This window comes from Mus caroli, unplaced genomic scaffold (genome assembly GCF_978045245.1).
Source record: "Mus caroli unplaced genomic scaffold, Mus_caroli_1 scaffold_15, whole genome shotgun sequence".
Taxonomy (NCBI): Eukaryota; Metazoa; Chordata; class Mammalia; order Rodentia; family Muridae; genus Mus; species Mus caroli.
This window is the reverse complement of record NW_028227270.1, coordinates 103,030,415-103,049,987: the sequence shown is the minus strand read 5'-3', so window position 1 is coordinate 103,049,987 and position 19,573 is coordinate 103,030,415. Positions and strand designations below refer to the sequence as shown.

The window sequence follows — 19,573 nt, the reverse complement described above, 5'->3', positions numbered from 1 at the left end:
AAATTGGTAGACAGTGAGCCACACAGAGTGATTTCAACAATGGCATTCACCCTGGCGGCCCAGACAACAGGCGAGAAAGATGGGAGAAAGTGGGCTTCCCACTTTTCCGTTGGTACAAAGGTAAAAATTCCTAACACAACTTTTCACGCAGAGGAGAGCGAGCAGTAGCATTTGCAGTGGTTCCGACTTTGGTTAATAGGGTTTGCAGCGATCAGCGCTTGGTCCCTGAAGGGATGCAGTTTCTCCTCCAGGTGGCAGGCTTGCATTCGCTTTGAACAGATAGGAGTTTGTGTTGGCGGGCTTTTTTGTTTTTGTTCTTTTATTATTATTAATTTTTTTGGTTTAGTTTTTTTTCTTTTTCCTTAAAAGGTGTTCACATTTTCATCATATACAGAAAAGAATAAGTGGTTATTTGGTTTGCTTTAAAAAACTGGCGTTAGGGAGGCAGGTGGGGGAGCGAATGATCCTACCACATACTCTTTCAATGTGGCATTTTTCTTGTTTAAAAATTTAAAATTTCTTTTTTTTTTTTTCCTTTTGGAAAACCAACGGACACGTATAAACCATTCTGCCCATTTGGTAGTTTTTGTTTTTTAGTCTTTTACATACAAGGGAGATGATGACTGGGACAAGTCTTTAAATTCTTTCTTCTTTTCTTCCTTTCTTTTTTTGTGGAGATTCAGGGTAGTGCTCAGTTTCTGTGATGCTTCCTTCCAACCACGAATGGGTGTGTCTAACAGTTTTCTTCCGGAGAGTCTGCTAAGGGCTCCAGGGGGGCCGCCGAGGTGGGCTCGTGTTGCTTTAAGCGTTTGATTGTGTTCTTCAGAGCTTGTCTCTTATTGCAGAACCAAACTCTAACGACCTCCCGGTCGTAGTTTAGCTTCTCAGCAATCTCGGTCATTTCCTGCCCTGAGGGGTGTGTGTTCTTCTCAAAGTGGGCATTGAGGATCTCAAGGGCCTGGGGCGTGAAGGAGGTGCGCCGCTTGCGCTTTTTGGATGGCTCACTCCCAATAAATTCCGTGAGATTCTGCATACCTGCTCGATGGCGGGCCTCAGCCTCAGCCATCCACCGCTCAAGCACCGGCTTGATCTTCTGGGCACTTTTAGGGGTGATGTCCAGCTTTTCAAACCTGGCAGGATACAAAAGGCCAGGGTTCAGTTTGGCTGTCAGACTGCTAGCTATAGTGTTCTCTTGGGCTTCCTGTGGTAGGAAAAAGTGGCTTCTCAGGATGGTGTGTCTGGGGGGAGAATTGAGAAAGAACAGTCTTACACTGAGTCCTCTGCCAGGGTGGGCCTCCTGCCTGCCTGCCTGATTGCCTGGCAGGGTGAATTCACTCCAGATTAGCAGCCAGCTGCAAGGTAGCCAGCCCTGTCCCAGCCAGCACCCACCCTCCCAGCAAGCTTCATGCCAGCCATGCAGATCCCCAGGCACACAGACAGGGGAGGGGAAAGAGGCACCGGTGTACAGGAAACACAAGCAATTCGCAGGCTGTTTTTTTTTTTTTTTTTTTTTTTTTTTCTCTTGAGATCCAAGCTCTTCCCAGATTCATTTCCCCCACCTTCAGAATTCTTAAGGCAGAAATTAACCAAGACAGTGATGTTCGAGATAACAGCTGTCATATTCTTCTACTTAAAACGGTTGTGTTTTATGTTTGGTTTTCTTTTCCGTTGTGTTGGTTTTTGATAAATATTACAGCTAGTATCATAGTCTGGGAAGGCTACTGGGCCAAGCTCCTCCTCATCCCACTCTTTTTATCTCCCCTTGTGTCTTATTTTAACTTCTTTCTCTCTGGTAACAATTTTCCCCATATGTAAGTTAACAACATGCCTCCTGTCCAGGTAAAACATAGACCAGTTGTTACTTTACAGTTCTGGCCTAAACAGCTGGATACATTGTAATTACTATGGAATACCCCACCCCTGGGTGGGCTTAGGCCACCTCATGCCTTCCAATCAGCATCCAGTGTAATGGTGCACTTTTGTACCAGGGCATCATGCTGTGTTTAATGTGGGATATCTGCAAACTGTACTTGAATGATATCATTTTCTGTAAATGAGGTCTTCTATACATCAATTGCCATCAGCAATTCTTTGCTACGTTTACTTTAAAAAAAATACGAAGCATCCTGGACAAAATTATATAGAGTATTTTAAAAAGTCCTTTCTGGTACTAAATTTATTCTGTCAGTAAAATACAAAAGAGGACCAGCTCCCTTTGTCTCTTTATTCTAAGTCCAAATTCATGTCCTTCCTATTGAAACAGTGAACACAGACTTTCTCTCTCTTAAAGTGTTCCACGCTGTTGAAAAGCAATCATCTGATGTTTAAGATGCTTGCAAAAGGATAGACCAGGAAGGCCTTCCTCCTTGTCAGGATCTGACTCTCAGAGTGCATCTTTAGATGCCTTTGTTGAGATGAGCAGCTCAAAGGCTAGCAAGGATTTAACTCCATCACACTCCCTTTCACACATGGCCAGTCAGGGAAGCATTTGTTTATGTTTGAAAACTGCAGCTTCTTCTAACACTCACTAAGGAAGTCTCCTTCTTTAGCCGCTCTCAGGGCAAGGTGAGTTAATCACTTAGTATTAATAATGAGTTTGTCACTTGTGGCAGGCTCCCCAAAGCCACCATTGTGATAACTTGCCACGTTCTGCATTTTGCCATATCCTTCATCATAAAAGCCTAGAGCCTGAGCTCTTGAGAGCAACCGGCCTCACAGAGCTGTGCCGCCAAGGGGCATGAAGGGGAGTCTTCTCTTTGTGCCTCTGATAAGGAGGTTCTCATACTGCACCTCTGAGTCTGCAGCCAATTAGCACACAGTGGCACCTCACCACTGACATGCATTATTTCCCAGGTTTTGAACTCACTGAGAATATTCCAATGTGGAGTCTTGATTCAAGACTAATTAATTCATTAGTTAATTAATTAATTAGGATAGACAGCTTCTAAAACTGCATCACTGGGAACTGGATAAAGGATTTAGGCCCTGAAGTCTGGGTGTCTGCTCTGTTAACCAATAATAAATTTGGTCTGCAATGTACTGCATTTTTAGCTTCCCTCTGGGAAAGATTTAACAAATCAGCATATCTGATTGGGGATGCCCAGGAATCCGTGTTCCCGTATGAGTTGAAACATTAAGAGAACACTCCAGTCGATAAAAGGAAATCACATTTTAGGGCTAAAATAAGCCGAAGAAGAAGTTAGCAACAATGTCAAATTGTCATCAAAATAAAAAAACCTGTGGCTTCTTTGATCACAGGGCATCAGGACCAGACAAAATTAATGTCTGCCGATAGGGAACAATAATATTCCCATCATTGATGCTGCTTGTTAGCATTGGTGCTTCTGTCTGTGTTGTTTGGAATAACATATACAAGCCTTGATATAAATTTCCCAGCAGTAGTATCCTTGTATAGACTGAATAAAGGTTATTTTCTACAGGGAGGTATCTTATAAGAAAAAACAGTAGGGGAGACCATAGAAGTGAGAGGATCCTATGGTGCTTTTTGTATTTAACAACAATCAATGGGTTTTATGGAAAATCATTGAGCAAAATGTGAGCTGCAAGCTACCACCCCATACTGATGTTATTTATAACCTTAGTCTTAAACTGCAGGAAAAGTACACTTCTGTCCTTTGGGGAATACATTAAAAGTATAAAGAGCAGATAAAAAGACAGTATTTCATGGATCACCAAGAACAAAATCCACTTAAATGAGTTTAGAGTTGGTTTCTTGGCTGTTCCTGATGGAGGAGGACTCCTAAGGCATTGCCCAAGAGGAAAAGGCTCCTACCGAGTGCCTTGTTACCTCATGCATAAACATAGGATTAGTACAACACACATGCATACATGGGGCAGCTCCTGAAGATTTAACCCGGATCAACTCACACAACCAAGGCTGGATTCAGTAATTTATTTATCTAATGTGTGTGGGGGTGGGGGGTGGGTACAGTTAGGCCAGATTCACTAACATTTAAAAGGGGTTCTTCCTTCCTTCCTTCCTTCCTTCCTTCCTTCCTTCCTTCCTTCCTTCCTTCCTTTCACTTTCCCTTTTCCTTGCTTATAAAGATGTGTCTGGCAAAGCAAGCTATACAAATTCCTTCCGCAATATAGAGAAATTTGTTAAAATGTGCATTTCATGGAAACTTTGGAGCCATCTCTGGGTGGTTAACAGTAGGATGGACTAGCTGCTTTGCTTTTACTTGGGGATGCCCCTGTGTTGACAGGAGTTGCTATTCTCATCTGGCAGGGGCATGGAGGAGAAGGAAGACCCCTGGCCAGGGCAGCATATTTCAAGCGGCCAGCCTTGGAAGTTCTAACAGTTGATAGGAGTTAGAAGATCAGGACCCCTCAACTCTGCATTGGCACTCCACTTTGTATCAACATCACCGATCCCAACTTACAACTACCCCAGTTCTTAATTGCATGCTCTGTCTGTTTGTCTAGTTTGCCCACCCAAAGAAGACAAGCTGAGCTGCAAGGACAAACAAGGCCCGGGCTGGCCAGGACAGGTGACAGCATGCAGTGCCCGTTACCTGCAGATGGCCGACTGGCTGTATGCGGGGCCCTCTGTGGCACTGAGGGCTTGTCCCACCTGAGTCTGTGTCAGGCCAAGGGACAGGCGTCGGATTTTAAAAGCTTTGGCAAATTCTCGGATCTCCTCCAGATTAACCCCGTCCACCTCACCCGCTGCCGTTTGAGGATCTGTGGAGATGTTTTTAAAATAGGATCAACATGTCAACACACAGCCAGTCAGGATGTTTATCACTGAGCAGCCACAGAGGAGCGGTGGGGAAGCCATCAGGATACCTTCTTTGTCTCTCACCCTTCAGCACACCTTCCTCCTGCACAAGCCATCCTTCAAGACACTTCTATCCCAGGGTAAGCCACTCCTGTTTACCGTGCCACTTCCCAGAGCAAGGGCACAATTCTTTAGGGCTTAATAACAGCAGCCAGCAAGGGGAGGCTCTTGGTAGAGGGATTCAGACCCACTTTGCTGGTAAGCCTGTACATATACGGTGCAAAGACAAACACAAGAAGGTCTCTCTTGGAAATGTCTTAATTGGAATTCTCCATGCTAACAATTGGCCACTAAGGAAACGGCGCTCTGTTTTTCCTTCACCTGATCGCCATGGAGCCAGGGTAATAGATGGTAATCTCGCCTCATTTCTTATGTTCACATTACCCCTCAGAAGAGCATGGTTATGAAGCTGTGAGAATAATATTGTCTTTTTTCCCCATAGCGGTTTACTGACACAGCTGCCTTTGTCCCCTGAAAGGGCACATAATAAAACCTGCCTACCACAGGAAGGCTCCTTTGGTGCCGGATAACGCGGTCAATTTAGGACTTATCAAGGGAAATGACACAACAGCTGGAGAATGAAACTTTCTCCCCCCTGGCTACTGATCCCTGGATAAATGAAAGTGTTCGCCAAGCTGGAGCCAGCATGGGCTAGGCCTGGTGGGAGATTTCAGTGCAGCTCTATGCTGCCTGTGGGGAAGTCACTGCTGCTGCAAGCCTTCTCGCTATTGTTCTTCCCCTCACTCTTCCCACTCAGCTCAAAGTTGCTCTTCCTCCTCCTGCATAGCAACCCATCAGTTCCAGTGAATTTCTGCTCTGGTCCCAGGACTGTGGTACTCCTCTGGGCTTAGCTCTATATACTTTCTGGATGGTACTAAAAGAAACATTTGCACCCTAAGTGACTATGTTTAAGGTGCTTTTAAGGAAGGAAGGTGTATCTATGTATCTGTTGGGGAGGGGCCTAGAGCACTGTGTATAACTTCTCTCAGCACAGGGAGTAATCCCACCAAGCAATGGAAAATGTACTGTCAATAAGAGGAGTAATGCTGGTACATTGTGCATTTATCTTCACATTAGAAAGAAACTCCTAGTCAGGTACAATGGCATGCATGTGTGGTACTGAAGCAAAAAAGGGAGACTGAACCCCAGGGGTCCATGGCCAGACAGGGCACCTCAGCAAGAGCATTGAAGAAGACCTTAGAATTTTCACAGCACAGGACCTCAGTTCATCACAGATTAGAGGAGCTTGGCCATAAAGTGATTTCTGGTTTCTCAGTAGAGTGGAGGAGGCATATTCTTATAGGTTAATGGGGTTTCGAGGTCTAATACTAAGGCATGAAAAACCTACAGAAAAACAGGAGTGTCACTCTTAAGGGCAGGCCCATGCTTAGCAGTAGATGGCTGCACAAAACAAACTCAATGGCATTTTTGGAGGTCTTAAAAATTTTTATTTTTTCCCTTCTCAATAGTCACAAATAATATAAAATATCTTGGCGTGACTCTAACTAAGGAAGTGAAAGATCTGTATAATAAAAACTTCAAGTCTCTGAAGAAAGAAATTCTAGAAGATCTCAGAAGATGGAAAGATCTCCCATGCTCATGGATTGGCAGGATCAACATTGTAAAAATGGCTATCTTGCCAAAAGCAATCTACAGATTCAATGCAATCCCCATCAAAATTCCAAATCAATTCTTCAACGAATTAGAAAGTGCAATCTGCAAATTCATCTGGAATAACAAAAAACCTAGGATAGCAAAAACTCTTCTCAAGGATAAAAGAACCTCTGGTGGAATCACCATGCCGGACCTAAAGCTCTACTACAGAGCAATTGTGATAAAAACTGCATGGTACTGGTATAGTGACAGACAAATAGACCAATGGAATAGAATTGAAGACCCAGAAATGAACCCACACACCTACGGTCACTTGATCTTCGACAAGGGAGCTAAAAACATCCAGTGGAAGAAAGACAGCATTTTCAACAAATGGTGCTGGCACAACTGGTTGTTAACATGTAGAAGAATGCGAATCGATCCATTCCTATCTCCTTGTACTAAGGTCAAGTCTAAGTGGATCAAGGAACTTCACATAAAACCAGAGACACTGAAACTTATAGAGGAGAAAGTGGGGAAAAGCCTTGAAGATATGGGCACAGGGGAAAAATTCCTGAATAGAACAGTAATGGCTTGTGCTGTAAGATCGAGAATTGACAAGTGGGACCTCATGAAACTACAAAGCTTCTGCAAGGCTAAAGACACCATCAATAAGACAAAAAAACCACCAACAGATTGGGAAAGGATCTTCACCTATCCTAAATCAGATAAGGGACTAATATCTAATATATATAAAGAACTCAAGAAGGTGGACTCCAGAAAGTCAAATAACCCCATTAAAAAATGGGGCTCAGAACTGAACAAAGAATTCTCACCTGAGGAATACCGAATGGCAGAGAAACACCTGAAAAAATGTTCAATATCCTTAATCATCAGGGAAATGCAAATCAAAACAACCCTGAGATTCCACCTCACACCAGTCAGAATGGCTAAGATCAAAAATTCAGGTGACAGCAGATGCTGGCGAGGATGTGGAGAAAGAGGAACACTCCTCCATTGTTGGTGGGATTGCAAGCTTGTACAACCACTCTGGAAATCAGTCTGGCGGTTCCTCAGAAAATTGGACATAGTACTACCGGAGGATCCAGCAATACCTCTCCTGGGCATATATCCAGAAGATGTCCCAACCGGTAAGAAGGACACATGCTCCACTATGTTCATAGCAGCCCTATTTATAATAGCCAGAAGCTGGAAAGAACCCAGATGTCCCTCAACAGAGGAATGGATACAGAAATTATGGTACATTTACACAATGGAGTACTACTCAGCTATTAAAAAGAATGAATTTATGAAATTCCTAGCCAAATGGATGGACCTGGAGGACATCATCTTGAGTGAAGTAACACAATCACAAAAGAACTCACACAATATGTATTCACTGATAAGTGGATATTAGCCCAAAACTTAGGATACCCAAGATATAAGATACAATTTGCTAAACGCATGAAACTCAAGAAGAATGAAGACCAAAGTGTGGACACTGTGCCCCTTCTTAGAATTGGGAACAAAACACCCAGGGAAGGAGTTACAGAGACAAAGTTCGTAGCTGTGATGAAAGGATGGACCATTTAGAGACTGCCGTATCCAGGGATCCATCCCATAATCAGCTTCTAAACGCTGACACCATTGCATACACTAGCAAGATTTTGCTGAAAGGACCCAAATATAGCTGTCTCTTGTGAGACGATGCCGGGGCCTAGCAAACACAGGAGTGGATGTTCACAGTCAGCTATTGGATGTATCACTGGACTCCCAATGGAGAAGCTAGAGAAAGTACCCAAGGAGCTAAAGGGATCTGCAACCCTATTGTTGGAACAACATGATGTACTAACCAGAACCCTGGAGCTCTTGTCTCTAGCTGCATATGTATTGAAAGATGGCCTAGTCGGCCATCATTGGAAAGAGAGGCCCATTGGACTTGCAAACTTTATATGCCCCAATATAGGGGAATGCCAGTGCCAAAAGAATGGGAATGGGTGGGTAGGGAAGTGGGGGGTGCTATGGGGGACTTTTGGGATAGCATTGGAAATGTAATTGAGGAAAATATGTAATAAAAATATTAAAAATCAAAAAAAAATTTTTATTTTTTATTTTACAGGTCTTTCATGTATATGTTGTGGGTTGCTCTGGTGCTGTTCATATTTTGATGTTAATTCTGTTTCCTCCGACATGGAGTAGATCACATACTTAGGTGATCTCACTGAAACTTCTCCCTATTCTGACTGGTCACATAAAGACTAGAGCCTGTGATTGGGCAGTGGAAGGAAAAGGTGGGAGTGGAGGACAGAGGAAGAAGAGGTGGAAGAAGGATGGAGCAGAACCACATGGTCTGGGAAGCCACAAGTAGCAAGGGGTTGCATAACTGGGGAATAAATTAATATAATGATAGTTCTGCCATTTCTAGACATAGAGTTCATAAATATAAGAAATTACCATAACACATATATATTATTGTTTTTATTTTTGTGTTTTTATGGAATTTATTTGCGTGTGTAATGGGTGCATCTCTGTATCTGTGTTTCTTGTGATTTTTGCTTGGCTGATTTGCTTCTGGTTTGTTTTTATTTTATCATTATCCTTGAAATGCCTATTTGTATTTGTATAGATATGGGTTGGAGGGGAGGTGGGGAGGATCTAGGAGTTGGGGGAGAGGAAACTATAATCAGGATATTTTATATGGAAAAATCTATTTTCAGTAAAAATATTCATTTCAACAAAAATATTCATTTTTTTTCACAGACTATATGGGATTTGCTTTGTGAATAGTAGGGGCACGTGGGCTAGAGAAGGGGCTCCTCCAAGAGATAAACATTTCAGAGTAGCAGATGGAGAGCATATATGTATGGGCAGGGCTTGGAGGATTTTGTATAAAGTTGAGTTAGGTAAGATAAAGTCCTGCTTTTCCAGCATCCATCCCCAAACTTCCTTCTAGATACCTGGTATTCAGTTAATGCAAGACATGTTTGGGTGTTTTGTGGTGGAGTCTGTCCTCTGAATTTGAAATCCCACCAGCACAGTAGTATGGAGTGGCTTTCAGGGTTCACAAAAAATTCTGGGAGACCACATCTGCACACATGGCAGTCGCTAGCCCTTATTTCTTCATTAAAACGTTCCCAGAAGTGGGAGCTGCAAATGAGCAGCAGCATGGAAGGCACACACAAAATTGGAATTACTTGCCAACAATATAAAAAGGGATTTTAAAGCAAAAGCAAGATTTCTGTTCTTTCGGATGCACAGGGCCTATATGTGACATAGTTTGTCCAGTCACCTGAAACCGATTCTTGCTTCCTCTCAGCATCTCTTCTCCAGCTCTGGTCACATTTGCTGTCTGTCCAAGATGAGCTGTGAGCCTGAGTTTAGACTGGGAATTCTTCCTGCTTGGTTCTGGGGCTTAAGCAGGGAATACTTGGTAGCACAGTGTCTCTTCAAGGCAGATTTAGAGCGTATCTATGAAAGGCTAACAGCAAAAAAGCCTCCTTCATGGGGAAGGAAAAATTATGAGGATTAAGAAAAGGTTTGAAAAGTCCATTTGCAAGAGGAGAGAGGTAAAAATTTAGTAGCTGAGGGATCCTAATTTCGAATAGAAAGGACACACTCTGTACCTGCTGGATACAGGATGGTCGAGTGAAAGGAAAGATTGGTCTGGTCTCTTCCAGAGACGGTGAAGTATTTGGTAAACTTGCAGGAAATGTTGGATGCTCAAAATTCAAAACTCAAAACTCAAAACTTAAAACTTAAAAAAAAAAAAGGAAAGAAAAATGAAGCAGCAGCCGCAGCCGCCACCGCCTGTGGGACCTTGAAAGGCTGCCTGTTTTCTGGTTGAGCTAGGTTTAAGCCCCAGAGACCCAGCAGATAACTCTGCAAGGGACAAAAGGAAGTGTGCCATGCTCCCAGACACCAGGCTCCTAACAGGAGGCCCCAGCTCCATAATTCTGTGGCTATCAGTCCTGTAGGGCAAAAGCCCCAAGCTCCTGGAATTCTGTCTGGACTCCACCCCCACAGTTACCTGGCAATAGCCAGGTAGGCCTGGCCCACTATAAAAGGACCAACTTGCCTCCTCCTCCTCCTCCTCCCTCCCTCCCTCCCTCTCTCCCTCCCCCCTCCCCCCTCTCCTTCTTGCTCCTCCCCTCTCCCCATTCCTTTCTCCTCTCTCCATGTGGTCATGGCTAGTCTCTACTTCTCTATTACCTCCCTCTCTCTGCCTCTACTACCCTCTTAGCTCCCATTCCCACCATGACAATAAATGCCTTAAAACCATGGACTGCCTCTTGGCATCCGTCATGCTGGAGGAGTGGAGCAAGTCTTCCTCTAAAAAGCCTCACCTAATCTCACATAGGAGGCCTCTCTGACCCAGTTTCCACCAAGCCAAGCTGCCTGCTGAGCAAGCCAGAGGAGACACTCGCCTTCCTGCTAGAACCAACTGGAGCATTCTCCTCCCTATCTTTTCCCTTCAGCCCCTGGCCAGAGCCAGCCTCACCCCCCCTGCCCCATGCCTGCCCCCACACTCTGTTCTCAGCTCTTCCAGAGCATCCATGTCTGCTGTGCCCAAGAGTGAGGACCTGTCGTCTTCGTCCTTCATGCAGTCCCCAGGGACCCTAGAGCCAGCTCTTCTGCAGCACACAGTTGGAGAGTTTGAGCCCCCAGCAGCTCTGAGGGGACCTCATACTGTGCTTCCCCATCCCCAGAGTGGGGTCCTGCAGCTTCTCAGAGCCTGACACCCACCCTGCAGTGGCATGGGGTGCACACAGTCAAACTTCCCTCGTCCCGCCCAGCCCTGTGGCGAACTGGATTTGGGACACCATTCTAACCCACAGAAGCCAGAGACTTCCTTTGTACAAAAATGGGTTTTAGAACAGGCTTTTCTTAATTTGGTAGGTTCGAGTCACCTGGTAGGCCCAAGGGCATTTTTTCAAGTTAGTATGGTGTTCTGGCACAGGATCTGCCTGTTTCTGCATCTGTCTCTACCGAGTCTGGGTGTGGTATCACTGCTGTGCCATTGTCTTTTGGTACCCATTCATGTTCTCATCCATCGGGCTTCAAGGTACAGAAAAACTTGGTGCTTATCTATATAAGACTGATGAGGCAGACAGGCCTGGTGAGAAGGCACTCATGAGAGAGGCGCCACCTCTTCCTTTTTTCATCCCTTCTGCACTGCACTGCATAGGGGAGGGATAAAGCTGTGGCTCAGTGGGACAGGAAGGCCAGTGTGGTCTATGATTGGGGGAACGTTTTCTCACTGTCTAGATATCTCTGTGGGAAATAGCTCTCTGGCTTTTACTATTCCCATCTCTAAATTAACCGAAATCAGTTGTTAATTAGCACAGGAAGGACTGGTTTTTATGGAAAGCCTTCCACAGTGCAGTGTTGGGGAGAATTTAGAATGTGGTCAGCAATTTTACATAAGTGTATCGTTTTTCTCCTCTATCATCTCTTTAGTTGATAACTCCTTGCTAATTCCCAACCCTTGGAACTAAACCTGCAGTGATTGCACAGTTTTCTTTCAATTTTCCTTTTCTTCCTCCCCTTTTTCTTTTTTACTGTATTATTAACAACAATCAGAGTTAATGAGAACACTTTGGATTCTGAAATTCCATGCGCTGAGAAGTGTTGGTGCGGATGTCAGTTGTCCACTGAAGAGTTGAGAGGAATGAGTCCCAGTTATAAGCATAGTGTTTCCCATGAGGCTCCAATGAACATGCTTCTGATTTTACATAAAAACAAGAAAAGAAGGTTTTTCTTTCTTTTTTTCTTACTCATAAAAGCTGGATTGCGAAATACATTGCATGGTTTGCCTCACAGGCATCTCCTCATCCAAAGAGAAGACGTCATTGTTGGACATTTGTTAGTTGTATCTTGATTATATGTTTGTGGGACTGGTCTCAGACATTGGCAGGATACTTTAGGAGGTTCTTAGGTGTTCCTTAGTTTCTCAACTGACTATATTGTTGTTTTCCTACCTCAAAGTTTGTCTCAGAATGTCTGGTTGTTTTATTGTTGCAACAGTTTCCTTTGTTAAGGTATATGTGTTATTCTTCTTGAGGAGGAGAAAAATGTATAGGTGTAGTGAGTAGAGGCTTTCCTAGGGTATTAGTATAGCCCCCAACCTAGCTCAGTGTGTAACATTCTACAGTGGGAAAGATCAACCTTGCTTCCATCCTCTTGCTCTTAGGAGAAGATAGAATTAGTTTTGGAAATGATCTGGGCTTGGCTTCATTAGAACCACAAGAGGAATCTTCAGGGCTCCCTCAAAATAGATGAAGCAACTTTAGCCAGAAACCTAGAGTAAATGCTCTCTGCAGGGAGGAGGAAGTGATACCTTCCGGAGAAGTTGTCCAAGATTAAGTTGTACACAAAATAGAGTTCTGAAAGGAATAGCAGTGATGGACAGGAGTCAACTTAAAAGTGGCCATGGCTCTGCAGAGGGAATCCTGCGACCCTGGCTCTGCAGAGGGAGTCAAGGGTTTAAGGGAATATTGGAGTTGGAAATTTGCAGGCATTCAAAAGTATGATGACAGTTCCCACATCAAAACAGAATGCAAGGACTTGAAACAGCAGAGATTTTTATGGAAACGAAATGCAAAGTGTGTAAGAACAAACCTATTTTGTGCATGGTTTCTGGGCCTGTGTGGAACTGGAGCTCAGTATAGTCCAGGACAGATGTTGCTGTGATTCCCTCCCTCCCTCCCTCCCTCCCTCCCTCCCTCCCTCCCTCCCTCCCTCCCTCCCTCCCTCCCTCCCTCCCTCCCTCCCTCCCTTCTTTCTCTGCCTCCCTTTCTCTCTCTCTCTTTCTTTCTTTCCTTCTTCCTTCCTTCCTTCCTTCCTTTCTCTTTTCTTTCTTTCTTTCTTTCTTTCTTTCTTTCTTTCTTTCTTTCTTTCTTTCTTTCTTTCTTTCTTTCTTTCTTTCTTTCTTCCTTTCTTCCTTTCTTCCTTCCTTCCTTCCTTCCTTCCTTCCTTCCTTCCTTCCTTCCTTTCTCTCTCTCTCTCTCTCTTTCTTTTTTTCAGTTCCATCTTGCTGTTAGCCTTGATGTTTGTGTAGAGTTCTGCTAAATAGTTGAACATAGCACATATCAACATCATCTGCTATGATCCCTGCTCATGGAATCACCATAGGCACAAAGTGCATCTTTAAAAGAAGCTGTTAAAAGCATGAATGAAAATCTAGGGAAACAGAAACAACCACCAGCTCTTCAGGTCTCATAGCACACAGTGGGTGTGCTTACCCAATAGTTCTAAAAAAGGAGAAACCACTGGAGAATAAAAATGTGGATTGGAAGAGGCCCACGCCTCATGGAGATGTCACTGGGCTGTATACAATTTCTCCATGCAATAAGCTCTCCCCATCTTTAAGGTTCAGCTTGAGTTTTGAGGCAGTGACTGCTATCGGTCTTTTGCTAAGGGTCAAACTTACAAATCAAGAGCTTTTTGTTTTGTCTTGTCTTGTTTTTGTTTTTGTTTTAAACTAGTATGTGAAGAACAGTAATGCAAGCAACAGCCCCCTCCCCAGCAGTTAAAACCTCAAATATACCTATTTAAAACTAGTACACTGTAAATTTCAAACCAAGCTGGAAGTTTTAAAAGATATTCATTGATTTTTATTTTAGATTTTTAGGCTCCGTAGGTTTAAGCTCTGGCTTAAGCATGAGGATCCTCAGAGTCCATGTAAATACTAGAAGGGAATGGTGTGCTGCCTGCAACTCTAGCCTTAGAATGTAAAGATAGGCAGAGATGGGCTTCCCAGAGCAAGCCAGCCACTGAGACTAGCCATAGCTTTGAGTTCTGGCTTTGACCGAGGATCCCACTTGCTAAGGTAGAAGATCTATCGAGGAAGGTCTTGGACATCAACTCACACACTCACATGTGCCCATGCACCTGTACACACACATGCACCTATATACACGTGAAAACACATGCACATACCACATATTCATACACATGAAAAAAAAAAAGATCAGCTAATAGAAGCAGTGTCTGTCTGAGCAGACTGAGCACAGTGTAGCACAAGGGAAGGGCATCAGGCTACAAGGCTTTGACAAGGATGCTTATTTGGCTACTCTGAGCTCACATGGGAAGTTCATCACATATGAAGATCATTTGATCATTGTCAAGGGATTATCTGGGCATCCTTTGGCTTGGAGTGAGCAAAATATTTTAATACTATTTTTTAGCCCATGGAACATTGGATAGCACCTTCTGACTGTGATGTGGAAGATTCACTAACTAAGATTCTGATCAAAGTTTGTGTGATATTGTCATATAAGAAATATATTCTTGGTCTTTGTGTCCAGAGCATAGCTCCCAAAGCTTTTATAGAGTCTCAGGTAATTATAGGAATTCTATAATTCTTATTCTAATTTCTTCCTTCCTTCCTTCCTTCCTTCCTTCCTTCCTTCCTTCCTTCCTTCCTTCCTTCCTTCCTTCCTTCCTTCCTTCTCTTTCTCTCTTTCTCTCTTTCTCTCTTTCTTTTTTGTTTCCAATATACACCATAACTCCTTGGAATTTCTTCATTGAAAGGAATTTTTTTTTGGGTCCTAATTAGTTGACTCCTGGGTAGCTTTAGGAAGAATGGGGGTGGGTCAGTCATTAGAAAAACAAACTATGACTAAAAACAGAGCCTCTGGGCTGATTGAGCACAACCATAAGTTAGTTGTGTGTGTTAGTGATATGTGAGTGTGTTTGTGTGTGCATGCGCGAGTGTGTGTTCGCAGGGACAGAAGTTTCTGCGCTCACGTCTTCTTGGACTTTACCCTGTGTACTTCTTGCAGAGAGACTGCCTCCTTTATCATGTGCTTCATGACACACTGGCAAACATGGTTCCCTGAAATAAGGCATTATAGCAAGTTATTGAGCTGGGAAGGGATGCGCTTTATAAGTATGTGACTCATACATCCCTTTTGTGATTGGGTTTGACACAGAAGGGAGATAACTAAAAACATCCCCCAGATCTGTAAAGGTTGTAAGTTTAGTGCTGGTTGTGCAAAGTTGGCTGCTTCCTGGTGATGCCAGACTCTTACGCAAGGCGGGCCTAATGTTGGTGTGGGCTTCTTCCTACTCAGCCTTTGCATATGGGTGTCATTTCTTTTGCTTCCAAGGCATACGATAGAAAAATTTCCCTCTCCCAAGTCTCTATTTCGCTGATCACTCACCATTAATTGAAATGCAATTCATGTAACAATTCCACCTGGCCTATTAAGTAGTTTCCTTATTAAATTCTAAAAAAGTTAATTCTTATTTGTTCAGTAAGTGGGCAGAGACAGCCCATGTCCACCTGTCTGTCCATCCATGCAGCTTTCTCTCCATCCACCTACCATGTTGAGTATAACACATTTGTAAGACAGCATTCATTAGTGGAGTGGTTTTTGCACTTTTATATTACATGTAATTTTTTTCTCTGTATTGAATTTTGATCCCTTTTCTTTCAGGATCAAATCTTCATAGCTTACTTTATACACACAAACACATACAAACACACACACACATACATACACACCATTGCCATTTAAAATGGGGTATTTAAACACACAGAAAATTGAATTCAGGTAGAATTTGAATCTTTTCCTACAACAGCCATATGAGGCATTTCTTTATAAAAAAGATGAAGATATAATAAGATTAATTTTATCTATGAATTTTTTCAGCAGGGACAAAGGTTTATAGCCAAATGCAGAGTTGTATGTCTAGACAGATTAAAGGGCAAACTCCGAATGTGTCCCTGCTGTGTAGTGTTCAGCCCCATTTTAGACCAAGAGTGTCCAGGCCAGTGCCCTGAAGGACCTGGACATTGTAACAGCCTTCCCTAGTGCCTCATTCCATTTCCTACCCACTCACAGCATCTTTCTAGTCTGCATTATCTATGCAGTTGAACATGCAAGCTTTATTTTCCTTTGGGGAGCATCACCTTGCATTACCAGATCTGCTTGTTCTGTGTGAAAATCCCCACATTCTGGCTTTAACAGGTCTTTCTCTGTTCTTCACTGACACAGGCATTCTCATGTTATGGCACAGGTGTGTATGCAGCGATGTGGCTTCTGAAACCCATGATTGTTGGACACTTGATGAATGTTGGATTGCGATCTGCATGTATGTTTATATGTTGTCTGATTTCTAATGAAGATTTAGTAAAGGTGTACAGAAGTGAGTAAAAGATATTTTTAATCAGACCATTGTCCCATGTATTATTGTGTGCTGTTGGCTTCCCTGGGAACATATGCTAACTCCACAGACCATATATAGACGACTATAGCCATTTTATTAGGGACGCAGCCTTCAGGCTTGCTTTATTTTGTGAATGGTTGTTTGGAGATTTCTGTCTGATTCCAGCCCACACAGCAGCCTCCGTGTGTCACTCATTGTTCACTCACATATCCGCCCACAGGCATGTTCTCCTTTATTTCCTCTGACACCTACAGACAGAATGGCAGGGGACTTCAAACACAGAGGAAAGTGGCTTGACCCTCCGGCTGAGTACCTGTTGTTGGTTGTTTCAGCTCAGAGCTGTTTGCCCAGGCCCTGCAAGCTGATCAGTTTCTACCTTTGGAAATGTCAGGTCTGACTCAGCACACCAGAATCCCCTGAAAATGGAGCTTGCTCCTAGCTTTCACTAATGCAGGGGTGTGCTGTGGGGGCCAGCTGCCCTAAGGAGTCAAATGGCCTTGAGCACAGATATCATTCCAATATTGGCCTAGTAGCCCTAGAAAATGAGGGAGAGAGGGAGGAAAGAGAGAAGCAGGGGAAAGAGAGAGAAAGAGAGAAAGAGAGAGAGAGAGAGAGAGAGAGAGAGAGAGAGAGAGAGAGATTGCAATAGGCAATAAAAAGGTCACCATGATTAAATGGAGCCAGAAAGAATACTTACTGCTGACTAACTGGCCCACGCTCAAAGCTGAAGAAGAGGAGGATGAAGAGGAGGAGGAGGAAGCCTGTCGCACGGGACTGTGAGAGGTGGCAGCTTGGCCATGAGCCAGGTGCAGAAGGTTGCCTTGGGTGCCTGCTTGACCCACTGGTGTCTGGGAAGATTGGTGAAGCTACACAAGGGATGTAAAAAAAACACACAAAATGAATGTTACGTGGTGGGAAATGCTAGGGAATGGACATTTCATCTGTGGTTGATTCATTTTATGTTCCCGAATACAGTGTCTACTTCTTGGGAAGAGCGCTATACCCAGGCAGGATTTATTTTTTGTGTATATAATATGTTGTTGCTTGCTTGACAGGCATTTTATTAGAAATTCTAAATATATTATTAATTCCCTACTTGGCTTGCCAGAATACCCAATTTTTGACATTTCTCAGGCATAGTGTGTGACTGAACTTTTTTCTGCCTGTTTACACAATTCCCACCCACCTGGGAGACTTCTCAGGCTGTTGTAGAATGGAAACAACACAATTCAAATGCAAAGCTCAAACTTGACGTTGGGCCTGTGCCCATCATTCGAAGAACTGATAGTTTAGGGGAGGTTCCAGTTTAGGCTGGCAGCTCCACTCTCTCACTTCCAGTTTTGGATGCCTTATGCAAAACCAATGACATGACATCCTCTAGAAATCTGGTAATCAGAGCAAAGATAGAATATCCCATAATATATGGAGGTCTCAGTTGCTACATTTATGGGGGGTGGAGAGAGGGTTTGTCTATGTAGCATCAGGTATCCTGAAACTTGCTCTGTAGACAAGACTGGCCTTGAACTCAGGGCTCAGGGATCTACCTGCCTCTGCATCTGAAATGCTGGGATTAAAGGTGTGTGCCACCATTGTCGGTTTGCTACTTACTTTTTAAAGATATTTTTATTTATTTATTTATTTATTTATTTATTTATTTATTTATTTATTCTCTCTGTCTCTCTGTGTGTTTCTGTGTCAGTGTCTGTGCATGTGTGCATTCAGTGCCTATGGAGGAGTCAGAGCCCTTGGAGATGAAGTCATACGCATTTGTGAGTGAACTGACATAAGTCCTGGGATCCAAATGCCAGTCTCCCTTGCAGAGTAACACATACTTTTATCCACAGTACCATCTCTCTACCCCCTTTCTAGCTACTTTCTTACTCTGAGCGAGCTCCTGGATTAAGGGTATGTTCATGGACGCTTTAGCTGAATTCTCACACTACTATTGCCTCCATAGAGGGAAGCCAGGTTAGTTAGGGGAGACCTAGGGTGTGGTGGTTCATCCTCCTGGTGTGGAAGAGCTGGTCTCTGGACAGGTCAAGTTTGGTCCTGGGGCTTGTGCCAATGATTACAATGACACAAAGAAGAACTAATTTACTTTTGAAACGTTTTTGAATTTTGTGTCTCATGTCTGTTTACTTATTACTCCTTTAAGGGCTCTCAAGGAAATGGGCTCTGAGAGGCTGAGGAAGGAGAGAGGAGAAAAGTTCCACTAGAAAACTTGGAGGGATCTCTCCCTTCTTCCTGGGTTGCCCTTCTAAAAAGATGTTCCAGGAGCTCTGGGCCCTAAGGAGTTTGAAGGTTAGCCTTGGCCGTAGCCACCCTAGTTAATTATAAGCAATATTTGGTTCACACTAAAAGGCATGACAAGGTTTTATAAAAGTGGGACAGCCTGGAAGTCAAATCAGAGCAGGCAGTAGGAGCTGTGCACTGAGTGAATTAGCCTCTGACTGTCATATCTAAGAGCCTTGGACACTTCAGCTCCAATTTGCGTCTGCCTCTCCTCTGTGTGTTCATTCTCCATCATTTTTGAAGATACAGTTTTCACATAATAAAACACCTATGAAACCATCATTATAATCAAGACAGGAAGCTTTATTGTTTTATAAAGTTTCCTCTTGCAAGCAATGTCTACCCTCAATTCTCCACCTTGACAATCATTGCTCTGCTTTCTCTCATGATGGAGTCATTGGTATAATTCTAGAAATGGTGCCACATGACACACCCTTCTTGTAGCCCCCTTACTTTGCTTGGCAGACTGTTCACAGATTCATCCAATCCTTTGGGTATTCCAGTAGTTCATTCTCTTTGATAGCAAAGCAGTAGTTCACTGCCATGATGCGCATCCCCTTCCACAATACACACATTATACTCTTCATCCATTATTTTTGTTGGTAGATATTTGGGTGTTTCCAGTTTGCGAACATGATCAATAATGCTTTTTATAAACATTTGTGTTCAAGTCTGTGAGTATACTTTTTTTAAAAAATAAAAGTATGAGTAGAA

The 19,573-nt window shown here is 43.4% G+C and overlaps 1 protein-coding gene across 2 annotated transcripts in view; it reads right to left on the bottom strand.

The window, feature by feature from the left end:
* Positions 1-733: 733 nt before the first annotated feature.
* Pou6f2 (POU class 6 homeobox 2) overlaps positions 734-19,573 on the bottom strand; it is a 507,949-nt gene continuing 489,109 nt past the window's right edge. For both annotated transcript variants that reach the window (XM_021180807.2, XM_085830808.1), the window contains 3 exons: positions 17,265-17,433; positions 4,536-4,704; positions 734-1,238 (listed from right to left, as the gene is read on the bottom strand). In XM_021180807.2, the coding sequence (XP_021036466.2) occupies positions 734-1,238; positions 4,536-4,704; positions 17,265-17,433 (843 nt within the window). The remainder of the gene's footprint in view (positions 1,239-4,535; positions 4,705-17,264; positions 17,434-19,573) is intronic.